The sequence below is a fragment of the Sander vitreus genome, chromosome 8, assembly GCF_031162955.1.
Source record: "Sander vitreus isolate 19-12246 chromosome 8, sanVit1, whole genome shotgun sequence".
NCBI classification, from domain to species: Eukaryota; Metazoa; Chordata; class Actinopteri; order Perciformes; family Percidae; genus Sander; species Sander vitreus.
The window spans coordinates 23,504,170-23,522,697 of NC_135862.1; the positions used below are offsets into that span (position 1 = coordinate 23,504,170).

Sequence of the window (18,528 nt, forward strand, 5' to 3'; positions counted from 1 at the left end):
ACTGTTTATTTCAGTGTGATTGAACTTCAAGTCCAGAGAGAGCTAAATGAAAGCTCAATAAAAAAGCTGCCCCTCCCTGTCTAGATGCATGAAGGACCACTTATTACGTAAGCTCTTTAAGTGCTCTTTATAATATTCACCAAGCACTCAATTTAAAGTATTCTGGTGTAACCCAAAACTAACCAGGATTAATGGTAGCAGAGTAAGTAACTATCGTTCGTAGCTAAAGTGTGATAAAAAAAAATATTCTGAGGAAAAAGGAAAACAAAGAGACTAAAATGAACAAAACCACACAAGAAAAAGTTCCAATTTAGAAATCTTGAAAAAAAGCTGTCATGAAAATAAATATAAAAAGGCTTCAATTTGTTTGACTTTGCTTTGCTTTTAATTTTGGAGGCCAGCCAGTAGAAAACGGGGAGATGAGGTGAACTTGTGGCCACAACAGACTCAATTTTTAACTAACTTAAACAAACACAGGGATGTGTCAGCAAAGCCTGTGGCACCGGCAGGGGATGACTTTCACTGTTTTTTTTTTAAATTTTGTTTTCATTTTTACCTTTTTATCCTTCCCCCACACTTTCCTTTCAACTTGTGCCATCACCCCTGGGCCCAGAGAACATTTCAAACTCAGTCTTTCATCTCAAAGAAAGCTACGCTTCAAAAGCTCAACATTCATGCATGGATTCTGCACATGTACGTATATGTGTGTTTCAGATGACCGGCATCTTTGACCTTTGTGACGTTAGCTTTTTAAAATACCTCCTTTGCTACTGGAACCACTGTTTCTTCTTATCTCTTGGAGCCTCTATAGTCCTGTCAGTGCAACTCAAGTAGACAGTACAGACATGAGCAGCTTTGAGGAGGAGGCCTCTGGTAAATAAACTGTGTCAAAACATTCTCTCCAGCTCTCTGCTCCACAGCACACTTCATCGACTGCACACCTGTTTGGAGATCTCACATCCACCTGTTTGGTCTCAAAACCATGTCTATGCCTCACTTCCACTTTCTCCATGCTTCCCTTCACATGCCTCTATGATGCACCGTGTTGCGTCGACACCTGCAAACATCCCTCATCCCCTTCGTCACCAACACAGACAGAGAGTAATTAAAATTGCTCCTGCTGCTTTGTGTTTTATGTCCCTGTCAGCCCGCTATAGCCTTGGAGCCACTTCACAGCAATGTTCCGCCTCCGTTTTGCCCAATAGCTCTTTCACAACACCAAGTCACGCTGCAAACTGCTGAACAGGGGTTAAATTCATGCAACTTTATTCCTAAAATTATACAGCTAACCTGACATATTGCTCTCACATATGAGAAATATTTCTGTATGTAAGCATTTATTTACAGCATTTTGGGTTAGGGTTAGGTAAAAATAAGACAAAATGTCTACCATACCAAAGAATGAAATGTCAAACAAGTTGTAAAATACGGAGGTAACTTTTTTTTATGGTATATATGTATGGTGTGTTTAATTATAATAATAAAGGTCCAGACTCCAGACACTGGATGGCTGCTGTATTTGAACTTATGCCAGCTTCACCTGTCATGTTACACAGAGAGCCTGTGTTGTGTGAGCCATGCGATATCTACACACCTAAAAAACAACACATTGCATAGAAAATGACAGCATTTAACATTTTTGCTGTGTATTTCAGTGGAGATGGATGGCGGCAAGAAAAGCACAATGAATCTTCATCATAGTCCGTCATTGTTTCTCTCTCGCCCATACACACCCACAGTCCCAAGCTGCTCCTTTGTCTTCAGGCTACTGTTTGTGTATCTCAGACCTCATGCTCGCCCCAGTGCCTTTACCCATCCTCACTTATGTTTTCTATGCATTCATCCATCCATCCACCTGTCCGTCCAATCTCTGGACACCTGGAAGGAGGCGTAGAAGTAATTTTGGAGCTTATTCCAGGACACTGCGTCCTATTTACAGCACGCCCACATTGTTCTGGAGCCTCCATCGATATGAACCAGGTGCGTGGGTCGTAATTTCATGTAGCTGCGGGCGCCTTGTCAGATCGAGATGGCGTGTACTGTACTAACATATACCACCACCTGTAATACAAAACTCTTCAGGAAGCCCACACTGTAAGACACCACTCACTTCTTCAGTGTTCTGGATGTATTCAAGGATTTTTACAAATATACTTTGTTAGAGAACACTATGTGAAGACATTGGCCTTCTGTGTACTGTACGGTTCATATTATTATATTGTTTGTGTGTGATTTAGGTCCTGTCTTGTTTCACTCTTCAGCAGACTGACAGAAATCCCTAGAAAACTTGAGATGGTACAGCAATAAAATCATTGCATTTTGAACTTTTATTGCATTATTGCAGTTTCCTATGCTGCAGGAGGATAATGATTGGCTGCAACACGGTGGTTGCTTAGGGTCACCTCTTTCAAATTTCACTCTGTACGTCATCATCTCTTCTTCTGCCGCTGTGTCCATCACATCTACGCACAATTTTGTGTCCACCAGTCTGTCTGATTCTCTCTCTGCACCTACTGTACATACAATTCTGGAAATAGTATAACGGGTCATTTAACATGTATATTATACAGTCCCTCTTTTATGGCTCTAGGTGTAATACAAATTCAACCAAACCTTCTGTAGCTTTTCCACATGACAAAACCCAAGTACTCCGTCTTTTCAGTTGTTTTTTTCACCCTACATTTCACACAAGTCATGTAAAATGATCCAATCAAAGAACAAACTATGTCATTCTTCACAGTGAAGCTTGAAAGAAGTTTTTTTTTTTTTTAAACGGTATATGAGTAGCCGTTTTACCGCTGCATGTGTGCAGTGGGCTTGTATCTGTCATTGCTGAAGCTTTAAATTATCAACGATGTTTGGCTTGCACATTGTTAGTCTTCATTAGCTGTTTGCCAACTTCCATCCTATCCATTAAACCACATTATCTGCAAATAACACCTAAACCTCTTCTGTAAATCAAACACTCACACTTGCATTAATTATGGCAACATAAAATCCTCTGGACACTGAGAGAGACATGTTGCATACAAACAGATCCAAGCACTGGCCACTGTTGGTTTGTCTTCACACTCCTGTGGTCATACGTGAGACAGAGTGAGGTGAGAGAAATGATCAATATTGCAATACATTATATGCCCTCTTCCTTTATCCGTGCACTGGCACTTGTGTATTGCTATTCGGTGACTTAAAGGAACACCGTAACCCCCAGAGTTAGATAAGTCCATAAATCAGATACCAGAAAGGTGAAGCACGGCTACTTCTGCTACTTGGGCGGAGTGATATGCTTGTACCTGAGAAGCACCGGACAGAGAGTAGAAGTGCTTCGCTTTTCTGAAACTATCGTTCCCAGTTTGTATACGGTTAGAAGATGGCTGTGTCTCATGTGACCTTGTTATTTGTACACAGTGTGACTATACAAATCACAACTTGTAAATAGCAACATGTTGGCGTTATTTTGTCACTTATTTGGAGCAGTAGGCTAGCTGGAACCGATTACCTTCACGATCCATGCTAGGCTAAGCTACCGGTGGAGCTGTCGGAAAGAGCTACGACGCGCACCGAGATGAGAAGGGTATGTATGGACTTATCTAACTCTGGGGGTTACGGTGAATAAGCTAAAGTCCCAATAAGTCGGCGTGCTCCTTTAAGCCATGAAAAGAAAGCAGGCAGGCAGAAATGCCGACACAATTTCATGTAAAAAGAAAACCAAAATTGCATTCTTCAAGGCAACTTTTGCAGATGACAACAACAACAACAAAAAGCTCAGAACAGAACAGATGTGAGATGATGGAGACATTTCAAGCCTCGCAGGGTGTGGCTGTTGGATGGTTCTAAATACTTCAGGGGGAACTTTTAACAGTTGCCAATTTTTTAGCCATCTGGCGAAGATTTGGAGATTCTCTTCCGTGTGGCTTTAACCCGCTGCAGAAGTTTTAGAAAGTGTTTTTGCTCATTTGTCGTCTGTCCCTCTCATATCAACACAAATGTATTAAGCAGATGCTCGCTGATTTATTGTTGTGGGCTGTTCATTGGGTAGAGGATTAAAGTTGTCTGTGTGTGTGAGTGTGTGTGATGTTGGCTAATTAATGTTGGGTGGGAGCTGCCGTGCGTCTTAACATGTCAATTCACAAGTTACTGAGACCGAAATGATATAAAGTACAGAGAAAGAAACTGCTTTGAATAAGCAATCCAAGTATTGCTTATTAATGCATCTGTTGTCTTTTTTTCAATTACAGTACATCCACAAAGATTACTTACAAAATACAGTTACCCGACTCACGCCTAATCTTTATATTAAGATGTGATAATAACTTTGCACTTGACTTTGAATAGAAAATATAGCCATTCCCCGAAATTTACATACTTAATGTATTAGTGGCAAGAGAATTCATCTTCTTCTGGTTTTTCAATTTTGAATAAGCACACAACAGACACAAAGACACACACACACACACACACACACACACACACACACACACACACACACTACACCATTGATTCACCGGTTGCAATTAACATGGTGTTGCTCCTGTCTGGTCAAGCGCAAACTGAAAAAGCCAATAAAAATTGGTTTTCTCCTGCCAGCTGCCATCTCACAAGAGTTTGAAAGGGCCAGTCCGGATCCATCTATGCCTCCCAGCCAGCGGCATCGACTCATGCATCGATATACCTGCAAACTTCTACTGGTGAGAAAAATCAAGACAGTGGGTTGTTTAATGACAGAATAAATCCAGGAGGACGCTTAAAGGAATTGACATCCTGACAATAACAACAGAGCCAGACAAAGCGCTTCAGCGGCTAACGCTGTCCGCTACTGTAGCCAGATTAATAGACTGCCTGATTGGCCTGTTTAGGCCATTACCCCGGAATGAAATACATGAAAAATAATCACCTTCTTTCCTTTATCTCAGCCGTTTCAAAGTCACGTTCATTGTTTAATCTTAAATCTTTTTTTTTTTATCTTTTTTTCGCAGGCGCTGTTACGACATGTAAGTTGTCATAGCAGCACATTAACTGCAAGATCATATCTGATGTATGTGGCATGATTGGAAAAGCGTGTAAATGAGGCCTTGTCTCACAATAACTTTTAAAGGTCAAACTCGAAATGTGGTTTCTATGGTAACCACAGCAGTGTGATCTGTAACTGTTAAGTGCAGCAGGTTATATTGACTAAAATATTACGGCATTATAATCATATCATTATACCAGTATTATAATGGACCATTGTGAAATAGAATTTTGATGCTAATGCAAAGCATACTACTTCTCATCCTCATAGGATGAGGTGAGATGAGGAGGAGAAGGAGGGGGTCGAGGGGAAGGTGAGCGAGGCAGAGTGGTGGAGGTTGTCGAAGCAGTATGGGCGGGCACCTTTACATTATTCCTGCTCATGTCTGCACGCAGTCAGTGTAAGCCATCACGGTGAACATGAAGCATTAAATAGTAGTTTTGGCCTTTTTTATATTTTTTAATGCATGCTCTTTAAGTGCATGCAGTCAGATCTCCCATTGCATAGGGTAGGTTGTACAGCAAGTGTATTGCAATACTTATGTTGTATGTCCAAAACCTCCCCCTGTGCTGACACCTTTTGTAATTATGTTGTACTCTGCTTACTGTCAGACACCTACAGAGAGAAGAAAACTGTTTTTTTTTTTGTAAATATTCCTGCAAAAAATTGCCTAAGTTCATCATGTGTACGTTCAAGCTACAGTGGCCATGATGAAAAATTAATTATAAACTCATTTTAACTGTTATTATATATTGCATCTATTGGAAAATAACAAGGGTAAAAAAAATGTTGGAGCACCCTCATTTTAATGTTCATAAGCAGTATATAAACAATAGATGTTTATTACACATTATAATGTAGTTATAAGCAAGTGCATTAATGCATTTGTCAAAACCATAACATCCCTCCCCCCAGCCCCCCCGTGACCCTTGAGACAAGAATTTTGTCAAAAGACTATTTCCAAGGTTGAGAATGAAACACTCAATGTGTCTTCATGAGATTTGAACGCGTTTTTAACCCGCCTGTGAATGATTTGTACATGTGCATAAACTGTTAATGTTTCATAACACACTGTAAGGATTGGTTCATGTGCATCAGCATATATCATTAAATATGTTTTATCAATAAATTAACTGTTTATACACCAGACAAGGATAATTCATATGTGATGTTATCATTGTTGAACAATGCATTAATGAACCTGCTTACAGCTACATTATAGTGTGTTAAACAATGTATTAAGCGTTTATATACTGCTTATAAATGCTAAATAGGAGAGTTAAAGTGTTACCATGTTGACTACATTATAGACATTAGCCCAGGTCATTCTGTTTTATAAGGGAGAGGAGATGAAGACTGATAGAAGAAGAGGAGGCAGAGAAGTGATGACAAGGCAAATAAAGGAGTTGAAGACAGGCAGACAAGTGTCTGGCCTCTGCCAGGACAGCGTAGGGACAGCAGAGATCAATGTAAGGCCCATGGGCTGGTTCACCACAGGAGACAATACATTATAGACTGGAAACACACACCAGTGGAATAAGAGGAGAAGGACTGGGAGCAAAGAAGAGGTAGCTGGAGAGGAGGGGGCGTAGGGAAGAGAAGCAAAGAAAGATACTAAAAGTGTAAGACACACACAGACACGGAGCGACAACATAAACTCACATTGATCTTGGACCTCAAACGTACTGTATGTATGAGAACAACTTCAGCAGATTACTGAAGTGGGAGTGAAGGTCCAGATACATCAAACTGCTGCCAACGTGTATTTACACCTACACGAATGTTAACCTGTAAAGTTGTCCTGAGCTTTTTTTTCATTAGCGGTACGTATGCTGTATGGAACATCAATAAGTTACATCCAACGCTGCAATGAATCTCTTAATTTATTGATTAATGTTTTGAGGCCACTCTTAGAGTGAGAGTGCAGGCTAAAAGAAAACAAAAAGAGATACTTGAAAGCAGGCACCTATAGAAAACTCCCTCGAGGAAAGCTAAAAACTGAAGCAAAACACAAAAATCAAACTCAGCGATATGGCACTCGCTCCATCTCTGGCAAACAGGGAATAATGATGAAAGCAAGAAATGTTCCCACAGGAGTGCAAATGAACGTGCTCCTCTTCCTTAGACTCACAGAAATACACCATGCCCGCACCACAAGAATGTTGTGTCCAATTCAATTACTCACATCACTCCATCCATCCATCCATCCGTCCATCCATCTATCTATCTATCTCTCTATCCATGGTGCTACCCTGCCAAGTCTTCCTTATCTGCCTCTCGTCAAGTAAACGCCTCAGCGGTGGGAGATTTGGCAAGACAAATAAAGAGAGACTGAGAATGCTGTGTTTCTATTGCTTCTATTGTTCAGTAAGGTTCTTATCCCTGCCTTGTTTACGTCATTATGGAACAGGAGAAAAATGGAGGTGTGCATATTTTTTGTTTCCCTTTATCAAGTGGCAACAGGAGCAGCACCTGCTTGCTTTATCTGGCAGACACAGGCATCTTCTACACACGCGTCTACACTGACGACATTCTGCGAGGCCATTTTCTATGATCCAGCCTTCTAAAAGCACATAAAACATTAAGCAGTCAAACAAGTTTGTCTTGCAGAGGTTGATGCATTTTCCAATCCAAGGCCTTTGACTGTCAGCTCCTTATGTTCTCAAGGATCCTCTTTGTATAACACTGTAGGTCATGTTTGAGTAGGTCTGCGTAGTTATGATATAAGCACAATTCCAAGCAGTGTCATAAAAAGCCATCTGAGTAGGAATAAAGGGACAAATCTATATTCATACCACAGAGGAGATATAGGCAATGATCAGACTTAAGTGACAGATAAGAATATACATTTTCCATCAACTCCCACAACCTAGGGTCCATTTACAGCTAAGTATTCTTTTTTAATTTATGTTAAAAGTATTTCACCATGACAATTACAGCCTTGACCAACTCTTGAATAATGTCAAGGGTTTAAGTGACAATTCACAATGTTAATAATTTTTCTTTACTAATTCAGCAAAAAAAAAACATTTTTGACACGTTTTACGATGTAGACATTTTACACATGCATGTGCAAAAACCAATTCAAATTAATTCCATAAATCGTCCAAAGCTTGATGTCCAAAACCAAAAGGTTGTTTACAGACATACAACTGAACTCATTCAACTCCCCACACCTTTATCAGCTGTCCACTTTGACAACACTCAGCAGCCATCCATCACATCAGTGTAATAGAAAGTACCCCACAGAGAGAGAGGGTCAGCGGTGAGAAAAATAGACAATCATATAGGTCTAGTGTAATGTCTACACCTAATAACCTTCACCCAGCATTGGCAACAGCGTGAAACTGACCATCAACAGCAAACAGTCAGCCGGTAACAGCTTAGCACTGACCGCTGCTGGAACAGAGCCAGCTGGTATAACCAGAGGCAGTAAGGAAAGAGCAGGATTCTTCAATAGTGTGCCAAAAAGGATTGAGGGTGACCCCGCTGTGTAATTATTTTCCTCCCTGTAGAGGATGGAAATAAAACCAAATGCTCTCATTAAATAAATTGTTTAGGTTGGTATGTGGTTGTAGGTATAATCTACAATGTATGTGCACGGACAGTATACTGCATATGCACACAGAGCTGTTGGTCTTGAGAAACAGCCTTGCGCTCTTTTGGCATCTGGTCGTGGGTAGCAGAGTAGACATTGCAGACCTCAGTGCTGGAGCCCTGCCTGGGAGTTTACTGCAGGCCCACAGCTTGGATCTCCATCCTCTGTGAACCAACACCAGGCTGACAAATGCCTGATATGTGACAGTGAGAATGAGTGAAAGCACTGAAGCACCCAGAGGGAAAAAACAATTCTGGACTGAACCCTCAAATAGCTTCATATAACAGAGCTGTCAACACCCCCAAGTTTGAAAACTGACAGGAAAGAATAAACTTTTTTTGTATAGGGTTACAGCTAGTTATCAGAGGCTTGTGGCTAAACCAAGTGGAATTATGTACATCCAAGCGAATACATTAATTATCAAGGGAACATGCATTGCTGCATAGGGACCAGCTTGAAATGTTAAGACAGAAACACCAGACTAATCCTGAACATAGCACTTGTCATTTGATTTGGTTTAATCCACGACTAAAGAAATGGAATGACTAAATAGGGAACACTCAAAGAACAATTTAATTAAAGAATATATCTTATTACAATTTGGGTCTAATTTTAATCATTTCCATCAGCTATGAAGACACTTTACTTAGGGGACAAGAGAAAATGAGGAGTCAGACAATCAGAGAGGTTGTAAACCACCCAACAGTGTAGACCAACTACCTTGAATGCTCCAGATTAGAGTTTCAATAGACTTCTTGAGTGAGATTATTGTGTGACAAAATCAGATTGTGTGAGAACTGCAACTTTATTGTTAATCGTGTCTGGGCTATAGTTGGTTACCGTCTGTTTGTAATTCCTGTAGAGCAGGGGTGTCAAACTTCCCTAAGGGCCACACTGGAAAATGAGAATCACATCAAGGGCCAGACATGTAGTGTTTACTGACATGCTTTTATTTAAGAGAAAAAGTCAAATATTTTGACTGTATTATTGCATGTCTCATATACTGTAGTCTTCTCACTTACATTTTGGGCCTCATAAAGCCCCAAAAACGTTCGCAAAAAAGTTCCTCAGCCAGCGACAAATACGTTGAAAAAAAAACAAGAAAAAAACGTCAAAATTGTCTGAAAAAGTTTCAAAAACATTGTAAAAACCGCCAACAACTTCCGAAAAAATGGCAAAACATTGAGTAAAGCGTCAAAAACGTTAAAACAAAGTGCCTAAAGCATTGAAAAAAAAAGTGCATAAACCGCCGGAAAAGGCGTCAAAAATGATGAGAAAAGCCTAAATTTATTGTGAACCTAAATTGAAATGCGGGCCGGATCAAAACCTGCAAGGGGCCGGATTTGGCCCTCGGGCCTTGAGTTTGACACACGTGCTGTAAATCTCGTTTCTAGCTCGTAACCTTCCTCTGCTACGAGTGCTCAAGCTGTCATTAGCGCCTCGGGAGGAACTGACCCACCATTGTCTAAAAGCTCTGAGATGATATTTTGGAACTGACTGTCTTGCTTACTTAGGAACAGAGAGCAGTCCACCAATAATAGCTCTATTTCCCTTCCATCTCCCATTTAGACTGTCAACCTATAGCAGTTCTTTATTTCACTCGACAGACCCTCAGGACCAGGTTGGCAGTGGAGTTCTTGATTAAGGACAGAAATTTAAGTAAACTGTTTTGGTAATCACAGGTGACGACACACTTGAGAAAAGTGGCAGAAAACAAACGCAGTACGAGTTCAGACATCACTGGGTAGGGCGCTCAGGCCTATGTACCAAATGCCTCATGGGAGATCCATTTCCACTTGACTGGCTGCAGATCCAATCAGCAGGAAAGGACTCAATCAAATGTCAGAGCGGAGGTCACTGAGTCACGGCCTGGTTTTGTCACCCTGACTCACCCATCTACAATCCTTTTCAATCTGTGACAACATTGGAAATGCTAAATAAATATAATGGGTATCTGGGGGGAAAAATGAGTCATGTGCCACTGATCTTCATGGTCAAATCTAAATGTCAAATTGAGCAATCAAAGGCTAATCCCTATGTTTGGGTCCATTTACAGATTACATGAAGCCTAATACCCGCCTAGTGCACACAGCATTGTATCATCACGGCCAAATCTGTGCGGTGCAGTCGAGTGTGTCGAGTCCCGCTGATCAGCCATGTGTTTATTTACTAGTCAGCCCGTGCTCTCTGCTCCTTATCATTCTCAGGCAAGTCTCCCAGTGCCATCAGCAGCTCCTTCCCAACTCCCATAAACTAATCGGCAAGGCCACAGCGATGTAAGGCGGCCATATTTACAGCCCTGAAAGCAATTGGAGGTTAACAACAAGGCCTGGCTGCTGGAGTTTATGAGTTGCTGTAAAATTGCCACTATGATTAAAATCTCCGTCAGGTGAAAGACAATGGTGCAATCCTTTCTTTCAAGCCTCCCGTAAAATATCTCCTCACCTTACTCCCCTCTCTTCTAATCTCTATGACCTCGTTTGCAAGCCTTTACCTTGGCTGACTGACCTATTAGAGCCCACTATCATGTCTGGAAAAGTGGACTTAGAGTCGCTGGCCTGCCCTGTGTTTGTATGTGTATGTGTGTGTGTGTGTGTGGGTGTGTGTGTGTGTGTGTGTGTGTGTGTATAATATAGGGTTCTTTATATACCAATGCATGATAGATTTATTGGCCTGAAAGTTAAAGATGTTTTTCATCTTCTGTGAGAGTGAACAAAATGTATGAATATTGTACGATATATGAATAAATAGCATATCTACAAAAAATATATTTTTTGCATAAATACATTGCAATATCTTGCTATAATGTTAACCTTTAAAGTTGTCCTGAGTTTTTTTCCATTAGCAGTACGTACGCTGTATGGAACATCAATGAGTTACATCCAACGCATCTCTGCATTCACTGATTAATGTTTTGAGGCCACTGTCAGATGAGAGAGTGCAGGCTAAAAGAAAACAAAAAGAGATACTTGAAAGCAGGCACCTATAGAAAACTCCCTCGAGGAAAGCTAAAAACTGAAGCAAAACACAAAAATCAAACTCAGCGATATGGCACTCGCTCCATCTCTGGCAAACAGGGAATACTGATGAAAGCAAGAAATGTTCCCACAGGATTGCTAATGTGCATGTGTGATGGTGTATAATATAATATAGGGTTCTTTATATACCAATACATGATAGATTCATATCTACAAAAAATATAATTTTTGCATAAATACATTGCAATATCTTGATATCATTTTGAGGCCATATGGTCCACCCCTACATGGCATGCATCTTTATGTTTTTCTTCCCCAATTTTCTAAGTGTGACTGTCTGAATAACTAACTATTAAATATCTGTGACTGACAAGCAAAATACCTTTTGACACATGTGCTTTCATTTATCTTTAGATCAATATTAATGATTCCCAGTTTTATTAAATCTGCTCTTCTCTTCTGTCTCGTTTTGTCCTCCAGCCTTTTTGTCTACTGTGAAGCCCCAACCCTCCTCTTTTGCCTTCATCATTCTTCCGTCTCATCAGGTATGTGAGATGAAGGGGCGGGGCCCCCGAAAGCAATCTGCCACTGACAAGAAGAGCTGGTCACAGAGCACAGAATCCACACCTCATCCATATTAACTACACACACACACACACACACACAGACACACACACACACACACACACACACACACACACACACACACACACACACACACACACACACACACACACACACACACACACACACACAGACACACATGCCCAGATACATGGTTATATGTATACACCAAATGGAATAAGGACACACCTGGCTTGATATAACTTAGTAAGACTGTCAGACAAAGTGGTAACCACCTGGAGGCTCCCCTGAGATGCACATACACACATCACACCACACCACACCACACAACACACACACACACACACACACACACACACACACACACACACACACACACACACACACACACACACACACACACTTTGCGACAGTGTAAATCTATTGCAGGTTCCATCTTGAAAAGCAGGTGGCCAGAGAGATATTCCATGTCTTTCAAAAAATAAAACACCCTGAGTGGGTTCCTGTAATTGCCAACCCTGACACTCTTTCAACCATTTAAGCAGCAATTTTAGTGATTTGCAGGCAAAGAAAAAAGGTGCCGAGGCAAACATTTGGTGTTGAGTCGCAGCCTTTTTCTCACAGAGGCAGAGAGGAATTACTTCCTCTACAGACGATCCTGCTCCTCATCTTTTCACCTTGTTTTATTTCTGATTTTCTCTTGTTTCCTTCCATCACCTCATGTCCTCACTTTTGTCGGTCCTCGCCTTTACCCTCTCCCGTCTTTTTCTACTTCCCTCTAATGTGCTTTCTCTCTGCTGCCACCACTTTCTCCATCCATCTGACAACAAACGAGAGGAACAGGACACACACGTTTACATGTTTTATTTTAATCAGAAAACAGCATTCAGCTCTTAACCTTCACTCACACCAAGGATGCCACTTAGCTCTTTCTTGCAGTTTTAGAGAGGAAGCAGGAGGCATGAATTGCAAGAAACAGATTGAAAAGTGAAAAAAAGTGTTGTTTAGAGACTCAGTACGTGTTGCAGGTCTTATAAAAGACCTCATATGAATTTAAGCAGTAGGTAACACACCATTATCTTTCTCTATCTATGTGTGTGTGACAGTCCTTGTATCTCCCTGATGTAAGCCCCATACAAGTGTTTGTGCTGCCCAATTGCAATAAGGTCATTCCACTCCCTTTTAGGCTGTCTATTAATCCTAAGTGCACACAGCCTTGGGGGCTTTTCTGTTTGTTTTCATCCATGCAGTTTTGGTTTTATTGTTTGACATTTCTGAAATGGCAGCTTTAGTGAGCTATTAGTGCAGCACAAAACATTAGAGGAGCTCAACAAAGAAGGCAAACAAGGGAGAAGGGCCTCTGTCCCCGTGACCCATATTACAGCACATTAAACACACTATATCATCCTCCACTCTCTCTGTCTTTCTCTCTCTTACACACGTGTACTCACTCTCTCTCTCACACACACACACACACACACACACACACACACACACACACACACACACATACATATCTGGCGTTAAACTAACTTTGACAATCAGGCCTGGTGACACGGAGTACAGCTTTGGCTTTTGCCACTGACATTTTCTAAGTGAAGGAGCATTCTCACTGGAGCAACTTCACATCGACTGAATGTGTCAATTATGTTGCTTTGGATTTCCTCGAGATGTCGGTGCAGAATGAGCAGCAAAGCCTCGAGAGAAATGTGAAACATGGTATGCTATGTATACACATATAGAAGCACAAAGACACACACACACACACACACTCAGCAGAGGTCAAGCATTGCTGGAACAAAGAGCTGGTAAATGGGCATGTAAAATATAAATGAAGAGAGATGTGGTTTTAGAGCCAAACAGAAAAGTCTTTAGGGTAAGCTGTGTTGACACACACACACACACACACACACACACACACACACACACACACACACACACACACACACACACACACACACACACACACACACAGACAGAGACACAGACACACACACAGACCTTTGAAAGGATAGAACACATTCCTTGTAACAAATAAAGCAGTGTTACAGATAACCATAAATGGAGCTCAGTCTTATACTCTACAGATCATAAATCCAACTAAGCACCTCCTGCAGCGGGCCAATTCTATGTCCTTTATTGTAATTGTGATGATTTAGAGCATGTTTACCGTCCGAGTGTGAACACAGTTCATCTAAGTGATCATTATATGAAGCAAACCAAATCTATCACCCGACGTTCGGGGGACAAATGACAAAGCGATGCTATTAAAATTCATAAAGGCCATGCCATAAACTTTCTGACACATTTTAGTGACTTCAGCAGAATACTTAGAGTGCAGCCGAATATTTGAGCTTCAGTGCACGAGACTGACTCATCCTGAGAGCCGCTTTTCATTTGACTGTTACAGAAGAGGAGCCCTAACGCTATCAGGCAGGTTTAGAGTTTAGAGGAGGGCCATTCAGAAAAAAAAACCCTGCCGGCTACCCTTCATGACTCTTATCTCTTCAAGCACATTTCCCAAAGCCTTCACTTAAATCGATTTTGAAGACGACTGCATTTTATGGAATAAGATATATCGTCTTCTTCTCTCAGATGGTCCCCCCAGCTACTCGACAGAAATACAGTTACAATTTGGGTATTTAACGGTGTTTGGGTCTTAAACTCATGCAGCCACAGCTTGTTTGTGGCCAAGCACATACTGTACGTTTTGTATGGGGTGATAGAGCAACATTACGTTGCACATGCAGGTCAGAAAACAGTGTGACTACTATGATATGATACAGGGACATATGTCTAAAAAAAAGACAACTGTAGTTAGGTATTTAAAATCAGTTCTTAATTATGTGTTATATATTGATAGAAGCAAAAATGAAAAACAGAATAAAGACACTGACCATTTCTTATAATAAACTGTACTGATACTGGTTCTTAACTAGCTAATTCATTTGAATTCATTCCACATACAGCAGCTTCTTAGGGACTTCCTTTATAGCCCAGTGTAATGATCCTCTTTAGCAGGCAGAGAGGTAAAAGCTTTTTATTATAAAAAATACCAATACCTAAATATGATACAGCTCATTAATCTGTATGTCTACATCCTTTGCTCTTCAATGATTTTGCCCTCGTTTGTATCAAATATTCAACACAGACATACACAGATACGGTGACCATTTAATTACTGCAGATTGTCTGCCTTCACGGTCTGATTCTTCGGCACCTATCTGTAGTTTTACAGATATCTGAGCCTCAGGCAAGATACCATTTCAAGTAGACAGCCTGTCAACATGAGTAGCAAGTGCTGGCTGGGAAACCTGGTCAGCTGAGGTTGAGGAAAGTTAATAATAAATTACAGATGAGTGGTTAGTAAAAAAGTCATTTTACTTTAACAAAGAAGACAGAAAACAGCTAGATACAATTAAAGTGAGAAAAGAGAGATGAAGGATTACAACAAAGTAGTGCTATCAAACTATTAAAATATTTAATCGCATTAATGTCATAGTTAACTCGCAATTAATCACACATTTTTATCTATTCTAAATGTCCCTTGATTTCTTTTTGTCCCATTATTTTTTCTCATTTTAATGCTATGATATCAGCTAGACCGTCGTCCTCCACAACGTTAACATGCCTACATGCAGTAGCCACCCATTTAGCTATGGCTGCAGTAAGTTTGTTCTTAGTTGTGGTATCCATGTGCTTCTGTCTGAAGTCATCCATTGTTGCCTGGCTTTGACGAGGGGGCGGAGAATTGGCATCAGCTGTGTGCTTGACCATCAAGTGGTATTTCAGACTGGACGTGCTGCGATGATAGCTCAGTTCACAACGACAAAACACACAGATCACTTTGGTCTTGTCAATGGAACCATTTGGCAACTTTTTAAAAGTAAACTTTCCATTCAGAATCTTATTGGGATCCATTTCGGCATCTCGTGCTCGCCATCCACTCAAAACGTAACGTTAGCCTACTACTCTTTGGCTGGCTCACAAGCCCAAACAAGTGTGTGCGGCGTGCCTTTTGTTTTTGTTTCCGGTCTAACTAGATCCGGTGTGGTGTTGTAGTTTTTCTAACGTTACTAGTTGTTGCAACAGCATGTGAAAAAAACTACAACGTTTGCTAGGCCAAAAAGAACGTTAATCTTGCGATAAAAAAATTGACGCCGTTAAAATGGGTTTGCATTAACGCCGTTAATAACGTGTTACACTGACAGCACTACAACAAAGGCGTACAGTGTGTTTTTGACTGCTTAATGTAAAAGTCTGGACACACCCAGAGAGATACGGTCTCATCTTCAGGGCTTTATTAATCTTATTTTGGAATCAAACTCTGACCTGTTTAGACCGGACAACCAAAAATAAGCAGTACAAAGTCAACCCCAATTATATCCACTTTAGCAGATCAGACTATAAACATTTGCACTGGGTTGTCAAAGGTTTTCGAAGGAATTCTGATAACAATCCTCCCTTGGACCGCTTGTTGGAAGCAACGGGAGCTAGCTGTTTCAACACACAGTTGGGGCTAATGTGCTCTGAAGATCCTGCAGAACTATTCTGTGAGTCCAAAAATCCCCCCACTCGCAGGGGAAATAAGAGTTTAAGTGTCTAATGATCTCTGAGGTCCAAACTCTGTTTGATAATACATCTCTAAGCATTAAAACTATCACAGAAATAAATGCTGGAGGAGGAGGTTAGATTGCATGATGCATTCACGATATATTTTGAACTGTAGCCTCCCAGAGCTGGACACATTATTCAAATTCAGTGCAGTGGGTGGGGTCACAAACTGTAGATGGGTTTTAATGAGCAAAAAGAAAAGTTTCAAAACAATAAAATATGATTACAGATTGTGTAATGTTTCCCACCTATATTAGAATAACCCTAACACCTCAACCTGTATCTAGCAGTGTTGCAGTACTTGAGATCGGTCTTGGTCTCAAGATCACTTTTTGAAGGTCTCGGTCTTGTATCGTTCTCAGATAAAGAGGACACGGGATTATATTTCAAGAGCACAACTGCCTTTTGATTATTTTATCAAGGCATTTCTCATGATACACTTATGGCAATAACAGAAGTGAATGAAGAAGAATCATCTTAATTTGTTTTCCGTGGGTGTTTTTTTTTTATGGGAATGTGGATCTGAAATCAATTTGAGGAGTGCCTATGGTTAGCATTTTTCACATTTTATCATGTCATGCAGTGTGGGACTCGCACTGGTCTGGTCTTGGTCTTGACTTGGTCTCGACCCCTCAAAGACTCGGTCTTGTCTCGGTCTCGATACACTCTGGTCTTGGTGATGGCTTGGGCTTGGTTTTGGTGGTCTTGACTACACTGGTACCTACTAGTTTATTACCTATAGTCTATCTATTTTCCATTATGGAGACAGGTGACTGTTTTTTGGGCAACAGCAGAAAGGAGCACTAACCTGTGGGTGCACAGAGAACAGAGCCTCGTAGTTGCTGAGTCAGACAGATGTGGGTGTGTAGGGTGTGGGTCTGTTTAGGTTGTGACATTGCATTATTATTCGGTCCAGAGTGGTGAGACAGAAAAGAATAAAGACAGCAATAAAGAAAGACTCACTGCAGCCTCGTCCTCCCTGCTGTCGCTGGTGTCCTCACTCTTGTGGTGGCCGGCTGAGGAGCGAGTGTCCCTCTTACGGCTGGCGTCCGTCCCCTCTGTCTGTCTCTCTCCATCTAGGCCAAGGTGAAAACATGGACAGTGCTCAGAAAGCCAGCCAGCACCATTATCATCGCCATTGTTGCTGTCATCAACCTCATCATCATCCTCATTGTCATCATCTTCATCTCCATTTGAATTGTCATTAATAGCATCATTGTCATTCTCATCTCTATCATCTCTACAGCATAATTATAATTCTGAATATCTTCATTACCATAATCATCTTGGTCAACAGTCATTTCGAGCTATCACTAATTTGTCTTCCTACTGAGTCTCTCTAGTGTAATCAAACCCAGATAAAAGTTTCTGCAGAAAAAAGGAGACTAAGTGAAAAAGTTGTAATTGGAAAAACCAAAGGAGACAAGATAGAAGAATAAAAACCAGTCCGAAGGGGAAATGTGAAGAGAGGGGAGTGAAAATGGGAGAAAAAAGGAAGAGACCGAGAAATGGAGACATAAAGAATAGCTTTTCTTGCTGCGAAGTGGAGCTGTTAGGATGCTGTCATGCCACAGATGGATTATGGGAGTTTTGCTGCACAATGATGACAGTTGCCTTGGCCGGGAGAGAACAACCGGATTTTAAATCCACTCATTACAAGTGTGTGCGTGCATGCGTGTGTTTTTTGTGTGTCCATCACAGAGCATATGGTCAACATTCTTATGTCTCCGTGCTGCCAGCAA

General features: G+C 40.9%; 1 protein-coding gene across 1 annotated transcript in view; it reads right to left on the bottom strand.

The window, feature by feature from the left end:
* The window catches only part of b4galnt4a (beta-1,4-N-acetyl-galactosaminyl transferase 4a), a 141,999-nt gene that overhangs the window by 75,742 nt on the left and 47,729 nt on the right, over positions 1-18,528 (bottom strand). The window contains exon 2 of the mRNA XM_078256127.1: positions 17,750-17,862. Coding sequence (XP_078112253.1) covers positions 17,750-17,862 — 113 coding nt within the window. The remainder of the gene's footprint in view (positions 1-17,749; positions 17,863-18,528) is intronic.